Below are 22566 nucleotides of genomic sequence, written 5' to 3'. Positions count from 1 at the left end.
CCCCCCCCCCCAATCCAAATGTCAAGTTGCATTCTTCACCATTTTCCTTTCCATGTCACTATTTACTGTTCTGAGTTCATGCCTGAATGCATAGCTCTACATCCAAATACATGTACAAAAGAGAAACCTGCCTTTCCTTTCAAAGGCATTCTTTAATCAAGGTGACAGGTGGGGAAAATGAGTTATGTGACCAAGAAAGCAGTAATTTGAGAACCTTACATACAAAAAGGAATAGTATAAATGACAGTTCAGATATTTCCTTGGCACTGGCAGAAGCCAGTACTGCTTCCAGTGAAAAAGCAGTGTTTCAGAATAGAAAAACTAAATTCAGAATATAATTTGCTAAATATGTATGTGCAGGTTGCTAAATGTATAATTTTAAGGGGCTTATTCCCCACCCGTAAGCTATTTTGCTTTGTGTTATACAGTTTGCTATTCTCTTTATAGGTAATAGCCCTGGAGTAAATTTTGGCAAACCATCAGACAAGCACTTGAAAGCTGAAGCAAACCCACTTGTTCTATTTCTTATAATAAAAACTTATATAGAAATGAAGACAAAACTCTCCTCTTCTAGATACAACTTGGCTTGGTCAAAGTCTACAGGAGATGCAAACTAGGTTATCACAACTGAAAAATGGTAGTTCAAGATTGAGCTGCACAATAGTTTGAGCCTGTGAAGCCACCACCCACACTCCCAATCCTCCCCAAGTGATCCATCATGGTAAACCACACAGTGATGATTTAGCTCACAGCTCACTGTGGGTTAGAGAAGGAAGGAAGCAGGCACATGTGGCTCAAAAAAATCATGACCAAAGTGCTGACTTTAGTATGAGACTAAATCCTAATTATATTGTTTTTTGGCAGGTGGGTGAAAGAACCTTGCAATTCCTAAGTTTTTAGAGCATTTGCACTTGGAACAGCATATTTCTGTTTGTAAAATGTGCCACCTCCCAACAATCCTGTTAACATTTTAAATTAAGTTTTAAAGTGAACTAATAAAGCAAAAGTAGTTTTACAGAATTTTATTTTATAGAAACTTCATACTATAAATATGAAACTGGCAAGATGATCCATTTTACAAACACATAAGTAACTTGGCTGTTTGGGATTACATTTTTTTATATCAATATGGCAACAGCGTACCGAGATGTGGTATGTAGAATGAAACAGCAGTATGTGTTGTTCCATGCTGCCATCTTACCTAGTCACAGACACACAGCCACATAACACAGAACCTGTATTGCTTTTAACAGATCATGAGTACTCTCCCTTGACTCGGAGGGGGTTAAAGTCTGAATGTTTCAGAGAAAAGGAGTCAAATTGTAGTTCAAAAGCTGCTGCAAGGGTTTCTGGCTGACCATTCAGTGACTAGATCAACTAAGACCTGGATGAACAAATACAGATTAGATTTAAGTTGATAATTGTGCACCTGATCTGTCAGTTGCATAATCAAGCAGTAAATAACATAGAAGAAAAAATCCCATTATATTTTTTGAGCACTGGAACAAAGGATTTGTTCCTGGTATTTGACTTGCTTCTAGTCAAAGGTGGGCAGGCTGGATAGGATGCCATTTCCTTTGCCAGCCAGCTAAAGATGCTATCATTTGACCTTCACATACTACAACCTGATACTGGAGTCTGCACCATGTCTCAGCACCTTCAACAGGGAACATGTGCATCACTTCTGTGTGGATTCAAGTGTTCATCAAAACTCAGAGATCATGCAGTCCTGCATGCCATATCTAAACAGAACTCATTCATTTTCTCCAGCACAGCATGGTATCTGCTGGCTTTTTGACTCAATTATCTAGTCCTTCCATTTTCATGAAACTTTACATCCAAGAGACTGAGCTCAAGTAAACCTAAAAGTCAAACTAAACTACGAGTTGTTAATTTAGTTTTTCTGTTATGTCTCTTTTCTAATACCTCATGTCTATTCATCCTATTTAGCTTGCACAAGCTGCAGAGCAGACTGCCTTCGGTGCTATATTTGGATGGCCACTAGTTAGCACCAAGGTCTGTTCTCTGTCAGCTTTCCGGCACAGATGTAGTGGGACTTGGCTGGATACCAAGCAACCTTTATGAAAACACCAAACAGTGACATTAACATGGAATTGTTTTTTGCTCATAAGTGGTATCTACAAAGCATTTCAGTATTCCTGAACTGGTTAAATTACAATGCTAAATATACACAATAAGCTGCAAGCAGCTTCACAGCCAAAACCAGAAATTAGAAACTTACTTCAATGCTGAAGTACCCTCTGTCCACGTAGTCCCCCAGGAAGAGATACCGTGTGTTGGCAGGAGAACCTCCCACTTCAAACAGTTTCATCAAGTCAAAGAACTGACCATGGATGTCTCCACAAACTAGAAGAGAAAAAGACCAATATTCAGATTCACCATACAAAGATCATCTTAGGCACATGCATTCTGAACTCACTGTCTTATAAGAAATGTGTTACAACTCTGTGCATCATCCTCTAGTTAAGTGACCTGTGGGAGCTAGCAACTGCTCAGCAGAAGCTGTTTTTCTATGACATGTATCCATATATATGTATGCAAAAGGCTACCAACTAATTAATAGGAGCCATCAGGCAAATCTGACCTATAATTTTCATAAGTATGAAAACCTACTATTTTCATAATTATCTGTCCATTCCTCCTACTGCCCAGCAGAGCATATAATACTGACAATAGTAGTAAGACAAACCAAATTCGTCCTGAAAAAGAAAACATGTTCAAGCAACATTAATCTTTCTTTTGATATCACTCCTCTGTTTCTCCTAGTCTTAAACCCAGACGAACACCAACAGGCTTTCTACAAAACGCAAAGCATGCCTGTCCTGTGTATGCCACTGGTTAAACTGACAAATTTCTGACTTCTTTCTGTATAGAAAAATGGCCTGCTTGCTTTCCCAAAGCGTGTCTTTGACGAGAGGACACTGATTTTTCATGCTTTAACCTCTACCACTTTATTTAACCTCGTATAATTATGATTTGTTTCACTTCATTGCAATGAAGTAAATCTAACAAGTGGCTTCTCTAAAAAGAGCAGCTCCCAATAAACATGACAGAGCACAAGTGATGTGCAATCGGGGCTAATAAGTAAGGATGCCTCTTTTTGTGCCTTAGAGTTAAGAAATTGGCTCAGCTATCTTGTGAAATTGTAAACTCTGTGGTGGGTGATTTTAAGCACCTGCAGGAAGGCAGGCAATGCTTTACTTTTGGAAGTAATGGAAGCTTAACTAACAGTGCTGTGAAAAAACCTGCTTCCCTTTGCCTGGCTTTGCTTCCTCTACCTAAGGGAGAAGCCCCCAGTTTAGGGCCAAACCCAGACAAAGAAAATGTTAATGGCCTTGACTGTTACTGACGACAGTTTAGACTGGTTCTACCTTCAGTAACCCCCCAAAAATGCAATTTGGAAACTGGGAAGGTGATTATGAAGAAACTGAATAAACTAATGGCCCAAAGTAGACCTTATCTTGCAGCAGCAGCACAGCTTCTTATTTATTGCTAACACTAAATTCAGAAGACTTCAGATGGTCTCTCTGATGTAACAGTTCAAGCTTTTGTATTCAAGCAGTGCTCTCATTTGAGCTTTTATCTGGAAGTTGATACAGAGCTCTTGTTCTATCACAGATAAACAAACCTCACATTTATCACATGCCATGGAGAAGCTGTAGTCACATCTCCAAGTAGATACAAAAGGACTACATACATAGAACAGCTTGTAACACCAAATCCAACAAACTCGCAATGCAAACAGTGTTCATACATTACTGTCTTTCATCTCAGCCCAGTGTCACAATATATCTTTTGCTTGCATCACTTTTTTCTAAATGCATACACTAACAATAGGATCACTATAACATTGTCATTCTGTCCAAAAACTAAAACAAAAAAATTCCCGCACAAACCAAAACCAAACAAACCCCCCTCAGGTACAGAAAAAAACCCTCTGATGTCCCAGTCACTGCTTTCATGAATATTTCTGTGAAACTGGTGTCAAAATTCACTAGTGCTGGCTAGCTGAGCATTCTTCTATGATAGTAACAGGGTATTTTCCCCATAAAATAGCATACAGTACTCTTATCACTGCTGTGTTACATTGTATAATCTCTTTTCCCTAGTTGATTTCCCCCCAAGAGTTTTAGATGACAACCTTAATGTTGAAAGCCATCAACAGTTATCATTTCTATCTAAGAATAATATCTGTCATTAATTATGCAAAATAAATACTATTTAAATCCTCAAGTGGTATAACACCACCCCTCCTTCTCTAAAATAAAAGTAGCCCAAAGGAAATTTTTTGGTAGCATTTTTATTTGAACACATTAATCTACCAAACCAATACACACTGCTTGACTGTACTCCTCTGCACGGACACTGTGGGAAGATTAAGAACACGTGTCGCATATTGATGGCCAAGCAATCTGCTCTCCTAACTTCCAGCAGAAAAGCTTTTAGTTATATAACTGTACAGCTCTACCAATTATCGCCCGCCCCCATTTGCTCCAACTGCAAAAACCTGAAGTTGAACAAGACTGAAAGATTTTAAAATGGATTTAACTTTTGCTCTTTCACTAAAGCAGGAAAAAACAAGATAATTTTTGTTGTTGTTGTTGTTACGCAGACACATGTGATCAGGTAAATACAGAGGCCATTACAGAGAAACCAAGAAGGTTAGAGAGCTTTCTCCAAGTAGCTATATGCCTATGAATTTGTCACAAGTCAGAAAAGCAGAGAGCAAACTAGTGATGAGGACAGAATAGGAAGTGTAGAGCCCTGCAATCCCATGACTTGCAAAATTCTGAACTTGAAAAATCTTGACTTGAAAAATCAATATTCAATGGATATTCCAGGCACTCTTCATGCTGCAGCCTACTCTTTTTATACTTGACAACAGATGCAGAAACATATCCAGGAAAAAAACAGATGGAAAGCTAAAAAGCCCTCAGACCCAACCTTGCCAAGCAGTTAAAGTAGTTCCAAAGGAGAAGCTTAAAATCAGCAGGTAGGAGGAAGAGAAAATGCTCAAAAGAAAGAGTTAACATTGAGACTTAATTTATTATGGTCAGATCCCCGAATTCCTACTGAAAGACCACAATGTTATGTACAGTTAATCCAATCAGTATTTCACTGGAATGGCACGGAATACTTTAAGGATCTTGTACTTTTCAGGTAATCTCAAATCTGGAAGATTTCCCAGGCAGCCAGATCAATGTTTTATCTTCCAATAGGTGGAGGCAGAAGAGATCCAGCATCATATTTCCATTCATAAAGGCAGAAACATCCATCAGCCAGTAATTCTGCCATACCCTTCATGTCTTGTCTTGCAGCTTCCTGTCACTAACAAAGAGCCTTGAAGCACTGTCCCGCCAAGAGCCCACAGGAGAGGTCCACATCCACTCCACACTGCCTCTACAAAGCTCTTTAAGTTCACTACCATCCCCCTTCATGTTACAGAAAAAAAATTTGAAAGCACACTAATTATTATATGTTCACATTTACTTTTGTACAAGCATTACCCCTGGATCTTTTAATTGTGTCAAAAATGTCCTTTTTATACATGTACAGGCCCTTTTTTGGTACTAGAACATTTGCTATTGAACAACACATTCAACAAGATATGAACATTTTCCCATCAAATAACAACAAAATAAAACCCAGCACAGTGAGGCAGGAAATTCAATTCTTAACGATGATCTCCACGTACTTATGAATTTAAAGTATGAACACAGGGAACATAAAACACAGTTTGTATGTGTGTGGGATTAACATTAAAAGCAGCTGTGTTCACATAAAGTAAATTTATCAAAAGGAGGAACACCAGGTGTTGTGTCTTCTGTTAGAAATACACATATTTTCCTATATCACCGGTCATGACTTGATGGCACTTTTGGGAAACCATTTTCAGGATTCAGTTCAGGCACCAAACTTGTTGCCCATGAATTTGTCTATCTGAGTCTCTCAATAGTGTTTATCTACCTAACCTCTCAGGGCAGCAAGTTTCAGAACTGTACAACACACTATGTGAAGAAATTTTTTAAGCTGTTTTAAACTGATCTCCTACTGAATTTATTGGTGCAATCAGAAGGTTTAGAAAACACTGGCTGTTTGTGGACTCCTTAGAAATTTGTGCCTGTCAAGGAAGTTGTCAGGTAAGACACAGGTCCCCCTCCAAAAGATTCAAGTTCACAGGACTACCCATTATATTATTCCTTCAGATAACTAAATGCTCTTCACAACATACAAACTCAGTCCAGGGATTATTCTGTGTGGTTTCCCACTCTAGATGGATATTAAGAACAAAATTTATATTCATAGTACATTAAACACTGTCAAGCCAAAAATTTTCTATCTGCAACAGTTTGGATATGCTGCACTTATTTTCTCATTTATCATGTATATACTTAATTGGTATAACATGATAGTGTGAGAGTAAAATACCATTAATGTTTCAAGTGAATTTACATTCCATGTATCAAAAAATTATATCCCCATCTTCAAATGTAATCAGGGATTAGGAGCAGATATGCAACACTCCATCATCAGCTTCAGAAGCAACATCTGCAAACTCATACATGTATGACAATTAACAATAATTAAGCAGACACCTTTTAAAGGAGAAACTAACACTGTGTAGGGAATATTATCCATCACTTGACAACTTGTTCTTTACATTCACTGAGCTAGGGATGTTTTTGCACTGAGCTGCAAGAGCTTGTGGTTTATCAAAGCAGCATGCAATACTGAAAAACCTAAGGGAGAAAAACACCCTTGAGTTACACTGCAGAGTGCAGGCTGCAAATCGCAAATGGGTTCTGCTTTGTTTAGGAAGTGTTTAGCTGCTTAATTCTGCTAGTTAGCACATGCTTCCAAGACTTTACAGTTTTCCACGATCACCCCGTACTTGCAAAGACTTACTGAAAAAGGGATAAGTGCACCATGTAAACCTGCATGTGTCTGAGCTGACTCATGGATGCTTATTTGTCCAGGTTCACAGGATAAGATGGTAAAGAGGCTTCATACCCCAGTGAGAAGTATACGCCAACCATTTCACCAGGGAAGCAGTTTGACACAATGAAAAGTTACCAGTGGCTGAATGAAGAAGTCAAGTGAGGAAGGAGTAATTACAAGCAACAGTGGACACACAAAGGCAAAGCAAGAACAAGTAGATGACCTTCTGTAGCTGAGAAGTCAGACTGGGTTTCCTTAGCCAACTGATAAATATGAGGGAAGACACCTCCAAGAGCTATATGCATGAAATTCTCAGGTGCTTCAAGAAAAACTACTGCATTGCTCCTGAGGAGCTCAACTATTAACCAGAAGGCTCTCCTTTTCCCCAAGATTTAAGAACAAAGTCACATGTCTTTGATTACACAATCTTTGAGCTTGAATGAGCTTTGTTTCCAAGTGTACATGTTTCTGAGGAACACTATATATTGCCACAGCAGTATAAAATGTTTGAAATATCAGTTTTGTTCCATGCATTTTTATTTTATTTTAATCGCAGAAGATTGAGCAATTTTCCTCCTTACTTTTTGGAGAACAAGGAGGAAGTAGTAGTACAAAACAAAAGAAACTCCAGAAGTTTTTATTCATAGCTGCCCACTGAAGCATTGCTCAAGACACAAACTCAGGGTAAAGTTACATACATTGTTTTATAGTCATGCAGTTCTGTTTCTGTTTATAAACAAGACATTTAAAGAACTTGCAGACTTCATTACTTACTCAAATTAAAGTCCGAATCATTTAGACAGCTCACTAGGTAACTTACCGTCCTAAGAAAACATCTACTAGGCTCAACATAATGGTTTTTCATATGAATGTTTGTTATACTAAATGTATTGAAAAACACAGCTTTGTTTTTCCAAAAGAGGTATGATCTCATTCATATTCATATATGGTTATCTAACACGATTATAATAGGCTTTCATCTATCTTTTCCATTTGATCACTGCATGAAAATTGATGAGTTTATACTACCAGATTGAATTAAAAAACTGCAATTACATATTTTCATAAAGAGGCCTGCTTCACCAAAGATAAAACCAGAAACCATTAACCATACAGCAAAGAAAACCTCAAGTGGACTATGAATGTCACTTTTGACAATGTTTGGTTGCCAACTTTCCTTCTTTATAGTGAGAAAAAAAAAGTTGCATCTTGGGAAAAAATGTTTTCTGTGCAACACATGAGGACACTATACTGTGTTCTGCTCTGCCAACACTTGAAACGCTAGTGTCTGCAAAGATCAACCCATGCTCAGTCCTTGTAGTAGGAGTTAGTTTTCTCCCACCACCCTCTGAAAGCTAGAACAAATTATTGACATGATTTTGAAGAGGTAGAGTGAAAGAGAGAGAGAAAGGGAAAACATCACATCAGAAAAGACCTTCAGGACAACAGTCATCAATATTCTCTGGTGAAGGAAGAAGCAAAAAACCCCTAAACCACGTGGCAGCAAGCCCTTCAGATGTTAAGGCTACAAAAATATCTTCAGCACAAAGTTTTTAAAAATAGCTCCACAAAATTACTTTTTGTATCACAAAATTATTTGCAGTGGTTCAAAACAAAATAAAAACCATGTACATAAACCTGGCCTTTGTATATATAAAAGATACCAGAACAAACAGAGTCTCAGGAAAGAAACTCTACCTAGTACTGTAAAACCTACACTGGCAGAGAAGAACAGCCTCCCTCCATGCTCCTACCGTAGCTGAGTTTTTCAGAAGAGTAAGTGGGTATGACAGCAGTGGGGTGCCAAATGAAAACTTTCAATTCCTGGTCAAAGCAACAAAGCAAAGTCAGAGTAGAAAGTGGATGGTGATCTAATGAATATTTTACAGAATTTTTCCAAGATCAACAGGGAAATGCGCTCTCATCCCATGTACCAGAAGATGCTGAATCAGATCACGAGAAGAGCAACAAAACAGGAGAGGAATAAAACAGCATTCGCTCCCAGACACATGAAAGAAACGACCAGCTCTTCACCTGCCACACTCTAAGGTCAGAACTGCCTCTAAGCATCCTCTGTAGCAAATGGAAAAGCAAATGTGCTGTCATTATCCCCTGTTAATGCACCCTCAGTATCTGGGAGCAATGCTTATTCTACAGATAATGTCATCAGAAGGTCTACTTGCAAGGAAAATGCTTCACTGGTGTATGGGTCAGGATTTTCAGCTCATATCCTTAGATCAATGCTATTTATATCAATAGGGAAATTCTTTTATCCTCAGTTTTACAGACATTAAACACAAAGGCCTGGGGAATTAATAATTTCTAAGGTCACAAGTCCAGTCAGTGGGAAAGCAGGAATAGCCAGAGAGGGAACAACACATCCTCATATTGCTCCATCCAATTCAACGCACCTGAAGAAGAGAGCCCTTTCAAGGAGAAAGGAACACCCTGTACAAGAAGCAGGCAGAGTCTGGCTTTACACACAATGCTCCAAATGAAATTTAGGAAAGGTGAAACAAGGCAAAATGAGAAAGTGAGAAAAGGGCTTTTGAAGAGAAGTTCAAACACGCTCAGCTCTAGAAAAAAGCATAAAATTCAATGCTGTTTTATTTTGGGAGTAGCTTTTATTTGCATAGACTGGACCATAATATTGTCCATCTGTAACATACAAGTTTGTTATTAGAATTACTCAGCGTTACATCTTTCTCACTAATCTTGTTGAATTGGCCTCCACTAGTTTTTTGCTATACAATATTTACCCAGAGTCAGTAATTTGCCGTTAGAAGTAGTCTGTCGCTGGTCCTTCATGATTTAATGTGCTATTTTTTTCCCCTTTTTTATGATTTAATTCAGCTCTTAATATCATTTTTTCTTTATGGTAAGTATTTCTCTCAGCAGCACAAATCCCAACCCCAGTAAAGTTAAAACAAAGGCACTGGTATTATATGGATACAGCGATAGTTATATAAAGCTCAAAGAAGCCCTCGGTATTTACAAGGGCTTGATGGATAAGTATTCTTGTTTGCTCTTCTTACTGTAGAATATTAGAGCAGTATTACCCTAACAGACTGCAATCCAATTACCTTCCAAGCACCCAACAATTTACAAGACTTTATGGTTAGCAGCATTAACATGCCGAATTTCAGTATATGAATGCCTAGAATCTAAAAGACTAACCACAAAACCTGGACGTTCATGTTGGCTTGTAATATATATTTTCCATTTTCACCAGAGGGTAATATTTGTTATCACAGTTTCCTCATTCTGTGCCATTACAGACCTGCTTTAAGCACAAGCCCACCCCCACTTCATGTTTTATTAAGAATCATAAGCATTACTCTATGAGAAAAACAATTCTCCTTCCTTCAGCACAATAATTTGTCTTACTGGCAGGAAACAAACATTTGCTCAACACAGACAAATGTATTTGTTCATTACCTTTGGATCTATAGCACTCTGCCTGTATTTCCCAGAAACAGATGTTGAAGGAAAATAAAAATACTCTTTCTCAAATTCCTGGGCTCTTAATAAGCAACTGGCAGTATCGACACGGATACTTACATACCTGAGTGGAAGGAGCCAACATAATCAGCTTCCAACAAATTCTGTGAAATTCAGCATTTGGGCTTAATGTTCTATATTCAGAGCCATGAGCAAAAAGAACCAGCAGTGAAGACTACTGAGCTTTAACCTCAACTTTTGCACCCATGTGTTTAATGGGCTTGAGCTATTACCCACAGGCTAGTGTATGGGTATAGGGTTAAGGGAAGCAAATAACATGCAGGTTTTGCAATTCTAGCTCAAAACACATAAGATGGACTTTTTAAAATTACGGAATCTAAATTCCATAACCAAAATCTTACACAAATCTAATTGTTGGTGAAAAATGATTAACGTTTGAGGAAAGTGCTTTTAAGAGAAAGCTCTCCATAGTAATTTAAGTCCTGGTAAAAAAGCTTATATGACAATTAGTTAGGGAAGACAGTGCAAGAAGGAGTTGACCACATTAATTTCCTCTTGCTGAAAACATATGCCTAAACATGATCTTGAATAGGTGGTTAAATTCATGATCTTAAGTCAACATGAATCATAGAATGGTTTAGGTTGGAAGGGACCTTAAAGATTATCTAGTTCCAGAAAAAAACCTGCTGTCACTTAATGACAATTATGAAAATGAACACAAAGAAGTCACACTGATGAAAAGCCTTAATTGTTTCTTTGCATAACCTTGCTATTAGGCACATAAGAAGTGCACACCATTTAAGAGGTCTCTGGGTAGTGTTAGGGGTAGCACCCAGGCAGATATGGGCTAGCTCCTGCACCATGTTCCCTCAAGCAAACTAAACAGACTCTCCCACTGTAATGACATTTGTTTTCCCAACAGCTGGTTGAGGAGGGAAAAACCCCAAAAATAAAGTCAGAGAAAGGGACAGCCAGCTCATACCATATGCACTAAGTAACAGAGTACTGCTGTTCAGAAATAGAGGTAAGAAGAAAAGGTCACCATAAAAAAAATAGTTTGCAAAGAGAGTATCAGGTGAAAAAAATGGGGAAAAAATCTATTATACTGAATTAGCATTTTATGGCCCTCTTCTAGTCTGTATCAGTAATCTCAAATATGACATCCTTTTAGGTTTCCAATATAAACTTATCAGATACATTTCTATTAACTACAGACCACACATTCCAAGAGGAGCTAAATAAATGTTTAATATCTTACCAGTCAACCAAACTCATTTCACTGGCATTTGATTAGGTTAAATTTGTCATGGGAATTAAGTGTGTGAATTCAGTACCTTCATCCATGGATTTCTACCACCTTACTTTTTGCACTTGCTGGATAGAGGCCTCCACTATCTGAATTAGCCTCATCTGAACAAAATATACAAATGCAAAACATGCAAACAGAATATACACAGCCTGAAAACACCCCCAGCTACAGTTCCAGATGAGAAAAATAATCTCACAGATTTTGGTTTTTAATTTAAAGTTATATGTACAGATATAAAATAAACATCTGAGTGAGCTTTTTATATTGCAAGGACAAGATTTTCAGGAAGTTCAGAGGATCTAGCTACAGAGTTCATTAATTCTGATGGGAACTATGTCATTACTTCTTTCACAGCACTTTCCAGATTATCTGGTTTCAAAGAATATGGAATACCATAATCCTGGACATATACATTATCTAAATACGAAACAGTGTTGATGTGACCTTATGAAATTTTGTTTTAAAATATAAATGTCCATCCATTTAAATGCAGCATATCTAGTAAAAGTAGTATACAACGAGTTTCCTCTTAAAGCAATAACATTAATAAGGATGTGTTTTTAACAGAAAATACAAGAGGTCAGACCAGCAACTGATTCTCTCGAACACCAGATCTTTTTTGAGAGAGCAATTTCAACCCTAAACATAAAAGGAGCAAATCCCATTAGCAGGAAGCAATGGTGCCACACACCAGAAGAAACAATTACCATGCAAAGTGTCTGACAAAAGAATTGCATAAAACCCCTCAAATATAGGTTTGTTCAAAATACACTACTGCAGCTGTAGGTGTGCATTACTGATGGCAGAGTAGCCATACCTGTATGGCTGTACCAAAAGACTGCCATAACAGTATGAAATAGCTTTGTAGCTGATGTAAATTCAAAGATAAGCACCTGGCTTTGCATGCTACTGCTCTGCTGACTGCTGTAATAATCAAACCAGAATGTGTTTGGGCCAACTTACTGCTATGCAATGTTCATTTTCTTCCCATTTACTTAGTCCTTGACTTCAAAGATCTGAAGATACACAGCTTCACTGGGTAACTACTACCACTGACTTCAATCAGTTGCTTAGGCCAAAGTTTGTTCTGTTCCACTCAGTTCACACAACCTTGTCTTCTGTTGTTACAGACCTTCTGTTATAGGGATTTCCAAACTCCTACGAAGTAGATAAACAAGCTACTTCCTAAATTTGCATTTTATGAAGTCATACCAACCAAGAAAAAGCTATTTGATAAGTAAATCAGTATTTCATCTGGGTTGCAAGCAAAGTTTCCTGGCTATTCTCAAAAGACTGGGAAATACCTACTGAACTCTTTCTCCAGATTTACCTGTCTTATTAATGCCATAGCTCATACTCTTCTCTCATCATTAGGACAGTATAAACAGTCTAATATTCAAGTCCTCCTAATTCAGGGAGGAAGTCCAATCTCACACATCTGTTATTTTTCTGTCACCTCATTATTAAAACTAAGAAAATATGACAGACAAGAAAAAAAAAAATTCTTTTTTTCTTTTCTCTTTTTTTGAATAACTGAAGTCACTTCTGAAACAATGACCCTTGTGCTTGCTCTTCTTGGGAGGCTGGTGTGTGAACTACGACTAGATACAAGCCTAATTCTCGAGCTCTGTAAAACATTATGCATTTAAGGAGCAGAATACTGCTAAATGACTATTACTTCCAGTGCAAAAAGGCAAATCTGTATTTTAGCAGGAAATGCCTTTTGTTCAGAGCCTTAGTGGGCTAATTTGAGCTGTACCTCCACAATGTATTAGGATAACCAGAGCTATTACCATTATTTTAGGCTACAATGTATATACTACTTCGAATATCAGAAGTAACACTATCCTGTCAGAGCATACAGCAAAACAATGCTTTAATGGGACAATAAAAGATGACTATTTCCCTGTTTCTATTCCATGCAAGTTGGGTACTAGTGATATTTTTTTCAACACAACACTATGTTCATGTGGTGACTGAAGAAGTTAAGCCCTTCTTTCAGAACAACTTTCCTTTTTAACTCTCTTGCTCTGCAGAATGACTAATTTTTCAGAAAGAAGATTGTCTGCTTTTGGCTAAGACCAAATACATTATCCGTTTAATTCGTTCAAGAAAATGTTCTTTCCAACAACAACTATTACAATACTAACCCAAAATGCAGCTATAGTTTACCTTTGTCCTGCACATACAAACATGCAAAAAAAAAATCCTTTTCATGATATTAAAACAATTGCATTTTTATCACCTCTCCACTTCTTTAGCATGCACTTCCTTAAGCTCTGAATTCATCTTACAGCTGTAGAAAACAAGGACCACGAAAACATTTACGATGAAAAGTTATTTGGCAAAAGAAAACACGTGGAAATGCTCACAGCTACAGAGTACTTCTTTTACTTGAAACTATCTAGAGTATTATTAATTCGTGGGGTGTTTGTGACTCCTCATTAACACTAAATTTCAGAGGGAAATGCCACTTTCTACAGACTGAGGTTCCATCCCATGCAGGCTAGTGACAAGGTGGCGTCCACAGCACATGCCTCTGTTCAGCAAAGCTGTGCAATCTCTGGTCAAAATCAAGAAAAAATGCAAGGAAGCACTCAAAACCACAGGCCCTTATCAAGGCAACTAGGACAGTCACTCTGACCATTATCCTTCACTAGAACAATGAAATAATTGACTAAAGAGTGAATCATCGGGGAAGCTGAACATTCATTAAAATAAAACAAAAACTAGTACTACAAAAAGAAAACCAACACCCCCCCACCCCCCCCCCCCAAAAAAAAAATGCCAAATGAAGAGTCAACTTTCTCACACAATCAGGACAAATGCACTAAACCCAGACAACTCCATTGTCTTTTTCAAGCAACAATGTTTTTGTATGCATCTACCCTGGTTTTATAAGTATTTATGGGTCGATTGATACTTCAAGATACTTAAATTTTACATTGTTGCTAATTTAAAAACAAAACCAAACCAAAACACAACACAAAAAACCCCAAACCAACAAACATTAAGAGACATTTTCAGGAGAGTTAAAATTGGTAGGTATTGATGGAGAGCTGATGCTACCACCATTCACTTGGTATCAAGCCAAAAAGTTTGGACCCCAGAACCTGGCAAGAAATCGTAACTCCAGCCTCAATTCAACAGACCTTAACTACAAAAAAGTGGGTCCACCCAGCTTTCCTCTATTTACCATATCTACTATTTCTTTCATTCATTCCTTTTTTAATGTCTAGTTCTGTTTATTTTCTAGAATGTGTAGGTAGCTTAGCTAACTAGCTCCTTTACAAGAGAAGCATAGCTGACCTGCTATCTTCTACACTGAAGTCACATTTTCATGATGGAATTTATATTATTTCTTTTATGCGTATTTCTGACTATTCTATTCCTTTCAAACTGTAAGAAGTCTTATTCCCAAGAACATGCTGCCTTGATTTTATGAAACAAAATCTTTTGTCCTTGTTGCAGATTCCTTTATGAAGAACAGATTGCTGCTGCTGCTTTTCCCTTGTATTGGTAGCATAACTGATCAGTTAAATTTGGCTCTCAGCAGTCCGGCAATTCAAGGGAAACAGTTCTCTCATGAATTTGTTACTGTTAAGTGAAAGGAAAAAAAAAAAAAAAAAATTATTTGCACTTCAGTGACTTTTCTGGCTTCTTGCTACTCCCTCTGGTTTGCAATAGCATGATTATTTGAAGTGATTGCAAGGCAGAAACCCTTCAGGCACATAAAAATAACAAAATTCTAATGTATTCATGTGTTTGTTAAAGTCTGCCTTTGCTTAACTGAAACTGTAGAAATCGCTTGGCAGTCTCTTTTCTAGCCTCTTTTATGTGGCCAAGTAATAAAAAAAAAACAACCCATAAACCTTTTATTTTATTTACTACACCCAAAAGTGTTCATGTACTCTAAAAGTTTTATAACCTGTATTTTAATTGAAAATTTTATATTATTTCCTTGTGTGTATATATATTTTTCAAATTTAAATATTTATGTTATTGAACTTTGTAGAGAAAATTAAAGACCTTCAACTGACAATGGTCTATCTACCATAAATAGCCTGTTAGAAAGCTCAAAAGCATGTGACTAAAAAAAAAAAAAAAAAAAAATCAACAGAAGTTTCTTATAAAAAAAGCAAGACACATCATCATGACAAAAAATATGAGTCAGCGCAGATAGGATCTTATCTTCAAAAAACATACAAGTAAGATAATCAGGTTTCAGAAGATCATCACCCATAAAAGAAAGTAATTGTGGGTCTGTCTTTTTGGTGTCCAGGAGAAGCAGGGATATCTATACACCACAGGAAGTAGTGCTGATGAATCTGCTATGAAAAACCACAAGTCAAGAAGAATGGGCTTTCAACCCATTTTTCTCCTTTTTCATGCAGTCTTGGACAACATACAGTTCTAAAATACAATCCAAAAAATATTAATTTTCTTAACTCAAAAAAATGCATGTAGAGCTAGGAAATAGTTGAGGTTTTCCACCAAAGAAAGTAAAAAAGCTATATAACAAAAAACTGGTATGAAAATACTGATGTGGAGGATAAGTATACATTCTCTGGAATAGCCTCTTATCAAGACCTCAAAAGATTAAATTAATCTCTACAACTGTTCCTAAGAAGCACAGTGTCACCTTTCATAAATGTTAGTACTTTCTTTAAGAATTATTAAAGTCTAAAAGGCTGTTTTAAGAACTAAATACATGGGAAAAAAAAAAAGTCATCTTGGTTCATTTCAAACACCTGTTCAGCTTTGATTAAAGTCTTATTTAAAATACTGAAACTGGACCACATTAAAAAAAGATATAAAATGCTGGAGCTGTTTTGAACAATTTCTGTTAGAGGACTGAGGATTAGAAAGTCACCATGGACAAAATTACTGTCATCTATTCCGTCAAGGACTGACAAACCAAGTACACAGCTACAAGGGATCCCAGGATCTGGGCTGGGTCTAGAAGATCCTCCTCCAATGTACGGAGAGTCTGAACTGTCCCTCGTAAGCTGAGCAAGGAGCAGCTACCAGTCCTGAGCTTCAGCAGGGAAGGAGTCGGGACTTTCTCTGAGCCCCTCTCGTTTACCTGCCCTTACGAACAGCAGCATTAAAGGCAATCAAAATAACAAAGCCACCACAGACTTCTGCAGTATAGCAGTTTTCATTTTTTTCCCTGTAAAGACTGTTACAATAATGTTCTACTACAGGTATTCATATCTCTGCTAAAAACAATCTAAAATTGCCATTCCTTGAGCCATCAGTAGCATGGGTAAACTATGAGAATCAGGTGTGATTTGCATTGGATCAATGATTCTTAATATTCACTGTACTCCTTGTCTCATCTCAGGATTGTTCCTTGGCTGGCTTGTTGGATATAACTGAATACAAATAACTACCTATATAAAATTATCTCAACTAAAGAACATATTTTTTGCCATTTAAAGAAATTGGTGGGCAGTTTATACCCAAGAAACTTATTAGCATTCAGCAGTCCCTTTGCAATAAAATCTTTATCCACTTACAAACTGAGTCACATAGATCCCATTTACTGACTATTGTCTCCCTTCAGAAAAACACACCTCCAGAAATACTTGTAAAAGAGAAAAAAATACCCAAATAAACACTTAGTGCTTGTTTTCTGGGTGGGTCTGGTACACAAAGTTAGTAAATATGATTATCTTTCTTGCCTTTATTTAATTATGGTGTCCTTTCAGGCACAGATGATGATGTTGTGAAATGTCAGGAGAGTCTCACACCCCTGAAGAGGCATTACAAGATATAGTCATGAAGAAATGGACTAACCCCGTCTTCTTTCTGTAGATTATTCATATTAATGATTTGTGGGATTATTTCACAACTGACTAGCCAAAATACTTTTTCAGATTGAGGTTTTGTCTCTACCAGAGATTTTTATTTGCCACCTATACAAACAGTATTGCTGGGAAGTTCCTTTTTAAGTAAAAGGGTAAAGAACCATCTCTTGAGATAAATTTTCAGTGGACTGCAGGTCTGCTTGTGCTTTTCAAGGAAGCCCTTGAACAGGGGTTCTCTAATGATCTAGGCTCATTAACTAGAAAGATATAAATCATTATTACAGCAGGAAACAGACTGCAACATCAGGAAATCAGGAAATATTTCTTTGTTGTAAACTGCAACAGTAGAAGAGTTTATAACTTAAAAGGCCATTTCTATTCTCTGCACCCTCACTGTAGTTTTTCATCATTCTTATGTACAGTATTCTAATATGCATTATTGGCTGATGGAGTTCTTAAGTTGCTAAGCAGAACAAAGTAATTTTCTTAGCATTTGTAGAAAACAGAAAGCTATTTCATACAACAGTGCATCTTGTTTTTTAAAATACATTTTAACTCAGTAAACCTCTAGAAAATAAAACTTCACATTTTGGAATTGCTGAAGAATACAATTCCTCAAGTGGTGGGAGAAGAAAAGAAAGTGCAAGGTACAACAGGAGGGTGTCACTTTACCTGTGCCTCAAACTTCTGTCACAGAGTGATCATTCTGCACACAGAATGGTAATTTTCTGCATTCAGAAGAAGAAAAAAGACTGTATTTTTCTTCCAGGGCCATGTGTATCCTGAGCAAAATACATATAATGCAAGCGAAAAGGTTTTCTTCCGCTACTCAACTAATCATTACAGGAGGAAAAGGGCTGCCTAAATACAGTGAAGGGAAAATATATTTAATCACCGTTTAGCTGTCTGTTCTTGACCTGACTGTTCAGGACTGGAGACACTGAGGGGTTCAGCGTGGCAAACTTTGTGAGAAATTATAAAAAAAGCAACACCAAGGAAAAAAAATATGATCATACAAAAGTATTGATAGACTTCTGAAATTAAGTACAGACACGCTGTTAAAATTGCTCTAATTACATGCTTTACAACTGTTTTAATTCTTACTTTTAGTTTGCTCTTTCCCTTGTGCTTCATTTCAATACATCAGGACAAAGATGGCAGAGCTACAGCAAGAGGGAAGAAAGGGAGATGGCTTTCAAGGTGCCTGCTTGTCCTGAAACTTGGACTACCTCATAACCTGGGACACCCAGAATCAATCCTCAGTCTCAAGGCAGGAACAGGTCCATACTTAAGTGACAGGCCAAGAATAAATGAAGTACAGATGTGAAAAAAATTAACTCCTGAAGAGAATTCTGAGACAATAGCCATCATCTAATAATCCACTACTGTGCTTTCTTTTTTAAATGATGTAAGCCAGAAAAAAAAATTCTGCCATTCTGAAAGGAATGAGTAAATAAATCCAGTGTATATTCAAAGTTAGAATCAAGTTTCATGTTTAGTTTAATGCATTTTTCATAGAAAATACATCCTCTGTAATCATCAGTCTAATGTTACCCATAAGCATGAGTCATGTAGAGATTTTGCATTCCATATAAAAAAAAAAAAAAAAAAAATTAGAGAGAAGTTTATTTCAACAGAAAACAAAACAGAAGAGAAGCATGTCATTTTTTCCATTGAAAAACATCAGGAAAATGAAGTGGAAAATAGAAGCTCTACAACACAAAAAAATGCATATAAGGCTGCAAAACATCATTAAAGTTTAATCATCTCTCCAAACCTTTAAACTGTGCTGGGGTCCTCCAATTTTTGTACTTGTCAAGAAGAGCTGCATCAGCTCGGACTCTGATTTGGTACGAAACACGTGTCCTGTGTAAGAGTCAGCATGAAGGCCTTATCACCATGAAGGTATCATTCCCACTTTCACTGGATTTACACCGCAGCCTGCTTCTGCAATGGTACCATCACATGCAACACACTGATGATGGCAGTGTACCAACTGGTGTTGAGTCAAGTCATCCTGCCTTGTGCTGCTAGGCTGAGCAAGGACCAGAACAGACCATCAGTAGGTTCAGGTAGCGCTGAAGAATGGCTGACAGCTTACAGTAGGAGGTATTCTTTCCCAGGAACTATCTGTACCTCCTTCATTTGTTGTTTTAAAAAATAAAATCTCCTTGATGTGCTGTTAGTTTCTCAAATGCAGAGTACTCACAACACAGAACAGCCGTCAAACATTAGGTGGATATTCTGCAATAAAGTTCTGTAAAATTCTGTAATATCTGCTGGCAGCACTTCAAATTAGTTTTTAAGGACTGTAAAGGACAGTGTCAATAGAGTGCAGGGATAGGCACCATGCTATACCAAGTAGCCACACTTACATTAGTCACTAAACTAAGCAGTTTTACAGCCTACAATACAATATGCTCAACCCTCACCTCAAACTTAGGCCAGTTCTTTCTACCTCCTTTTCAATTCAGCTTTACTTGATTTGTCCATTCAAACCTAATTCTGTTCCTCTGCACCTTTGGGGGAAACAGTTCCTGCTGTATTAGGTGTAGAGAGGGTGTGCCTGACATTAATACTAGAGGCTTGGGAACACATCTGATAGTCAGATGCCTGATTTTAGAAGGATTTATAGCATTCCCAGTTGAAACAATGTAAACCAGAAATCACAAAATCTAAACACAACCTGTTTTCAAGCTCCCTGGGCATGAACAAGAATTAAGGAAGACATCCAGAGTACACCCTAATTTAACAACTAATTTCCAAGAAGTGTCATTGGATCTTTATCCTTCACCTCATGTGTTCATCTCAAGGGTTTACCTTTGTCAGGGTGACAGCTAAAGAGAACAGAATGAAGAGAAAAGTCCATCAAAACCAAACCTTTGTTTAGAGAGCAGAAGTCCACAGCTCAAAATAAAATCTATGGCATGGCATTATAAACTAACTTTAGAACAGCAATATTACTTGGAATAGTAACAATTACACTGTGGATGACTAAAATTTCCAGAAGGATCTGAGATGCTGTAAAAAACATCATCTATAGATCTGAAATAAAGGAAATTAAAACACTATAAGGTAAGACTTTATTTTCATAAAGTAAAGCCTTAACGCTGTCAGCGGCATAATCCACGTAGGATTAAGTATGTGGATTAAGTACTAACCAAGATGAGCTGTTACAAACAAGATGGACCAGGAGACTTTACAACTAAATGGAGAGTTTACAGAGAGTAATTTACTTCTCCTTAAATCTCCTTTGTCTGGCTACTGTGCCTCAGAAACCTAGTCCACTGATGGACATCCAAGTGATATTAGAGATTAACAGCAGTTGACCTGAAAGAATAGAGAAACTCCCTGGAAAACAAGGCAAATTAGTCCACATGAAGCTCTAGGCTATGCAGTCAAGCTAATGCAGGTGTCCATGCTAATCTGTTTAGCAAATGACTTCTGGTTTCTTAACAGCAGATCACTGCAACTGCAGGTAGGAAGAAAAAGGTTTCCAGGTGCAAGCTTTCACTCAACAGGTGAGGAGGTTCATGCTGAGAGAGGCATCTAGCTGGAGAGTTCAATGAGAGGGGATGTTTTGGTTTCATTCCAACCCATACTTTGGCTTTTAAAGAACAAACACAAGTTTAAGCACATGGTCCATAGAAGACTGCCAGCAAACTGGCAAGCACCAAACAAGCATATATAGTGATGCCTGGAGAAGAATCCTTTCCCCTGTCTTATGAAATACTACACCAGTAACACCATCTTTATGGAAACCTGGACAGTGTTACTCAACGGTACATAGCCCTTTCCAGCTCATGTTGCTCTTGCACAAAAATCTCTTATCACACATTCTGTAAAATGAAGAAGAATCACATTAGCATCTCTATTAAAAGGTTTTTGAAACCAAATCCTGGAGTTAACAAGTGTGAAACATCAACCACAAAACACATCTAAAAAGCTTTTGGTTTCCCAGGAGGGTTTTGGCACTTTTTTTTCTTCCTATTTTCCTCAACAGAAAATGAAATAATAATAACAAATGGTTCTGATAATTAAATGCCTCCACATGGTTCTGGAGGCATTAATTTCTTCGCACTTACATACCAGTAACATAACCGTTTGGTATGCTGTGGCAGAGTTTTTTCTTCAAGAAGAGTATTCCTTATGTACTTCCTCAGGAAATACAATTATTAAGTCACCAGCTGCAACAGACAATGACATTTCTCCATCATCAGGATCATGTCAAAACATAAAGACATTCACACAACATAAATTATACTCCTGCATTAAAGAAAAAGAGCTGTAAATACAAAGAGCTATTCCTCACCTGAAGGAGGAATCCCCAGAAGTGTAAAGAAATCTCAGCAATTCCTTGTTCACTTGTATGACTTAACCCATGTCTTCATGTAACAAATCACTTCTGGATCAACTTGTAAAGAGGGATGGGTAGGCTATGATGGCTTTCCAGAACAAAAGCCAGAAGATTCAACAAGAAGTCACAAGAGACAGCATGTTGCCTCATGACTCCAAACAGATGACTAGGCAGGCCACTTTAAGTAGCAAAAAAGGTTTAAGTACCAAAGAAAACATTTCTTCTCCTTCACTAATATTAGTACAAAAAAAAAGTCCCTGTGACCTTAGGACGCTGAGCATCACAAGAGGATAAAGTAACTTAAATCTGTTTTCATTAACTTCCAGAGTCTAGAAACATGCATTGACTTTGGAAACCTTATAAAACTAATGAAAATGTTTCAGAAATATTGGTGTCCATCTTCTTACTACTATTAATTAAAAGTAATTACTGTTAATTAAAAGTAAGCAATCTTATAATGGAATTTCTCCTCTATTTTCCATCTTACCAAACTCACTTAACCAAATTAGCTACCAGAACTGTAATTTACTCTGTACGTATTACTTCACAGGTGGCAGAAAGCTGACTGCCTTTCTAGCTATGACAACTCTGCATCTTTCTGGTTCATGACAAATGTGGTGCTAAAAAAAAAAAAAAAAAAAAAAAAAAAAAAAAAAAAAAAAAAA

General features: G+C 37.2%; 1 protein-coding gene across 1 annotated transcript in view; it reads right to left on the bottom strand.

Annotated features, from left to right (window-relative positions):
- Window positions 1-22566, bottom strand: part of PPP3CA (protein phosphatase 3 catalytic subunit alpha) — a 111248-nt gene that overhangs the window by 55276 nt on the left and 33406 nt on the right. Inside the window, exon 2 of the mRNA XM_026847665.1 lies at window positions 2243-2367. Within this exon, the coding sequence (XP_026703466.1) occupies window positions 2243-2367 (125 nt within the window). The remainder of the gene's footprint in view (window positions 1-2242; window positions 2368-22566) is intronic.

The sequence above is a fragment of the Athene cunicularia genome (assembly GCF_003259725.1).
Source record: "Athene cunicularia isolate RWA chromosome 4 unlocalized genomic scaffold, athCun1 chr4_part2, whole genome shotgun sequence".
NCBI classification, from domain to species: Eukaryota; Metazoa; Chordata; class Aves; order Strigiformes; family Strigidae; genus Athene; species Athene cunicularia.
The sequence above is the reverse complement of the archived record's forward strand: the minus strand, read 5'-3'. Positions and strand labels throughout refer to the sequence as shown.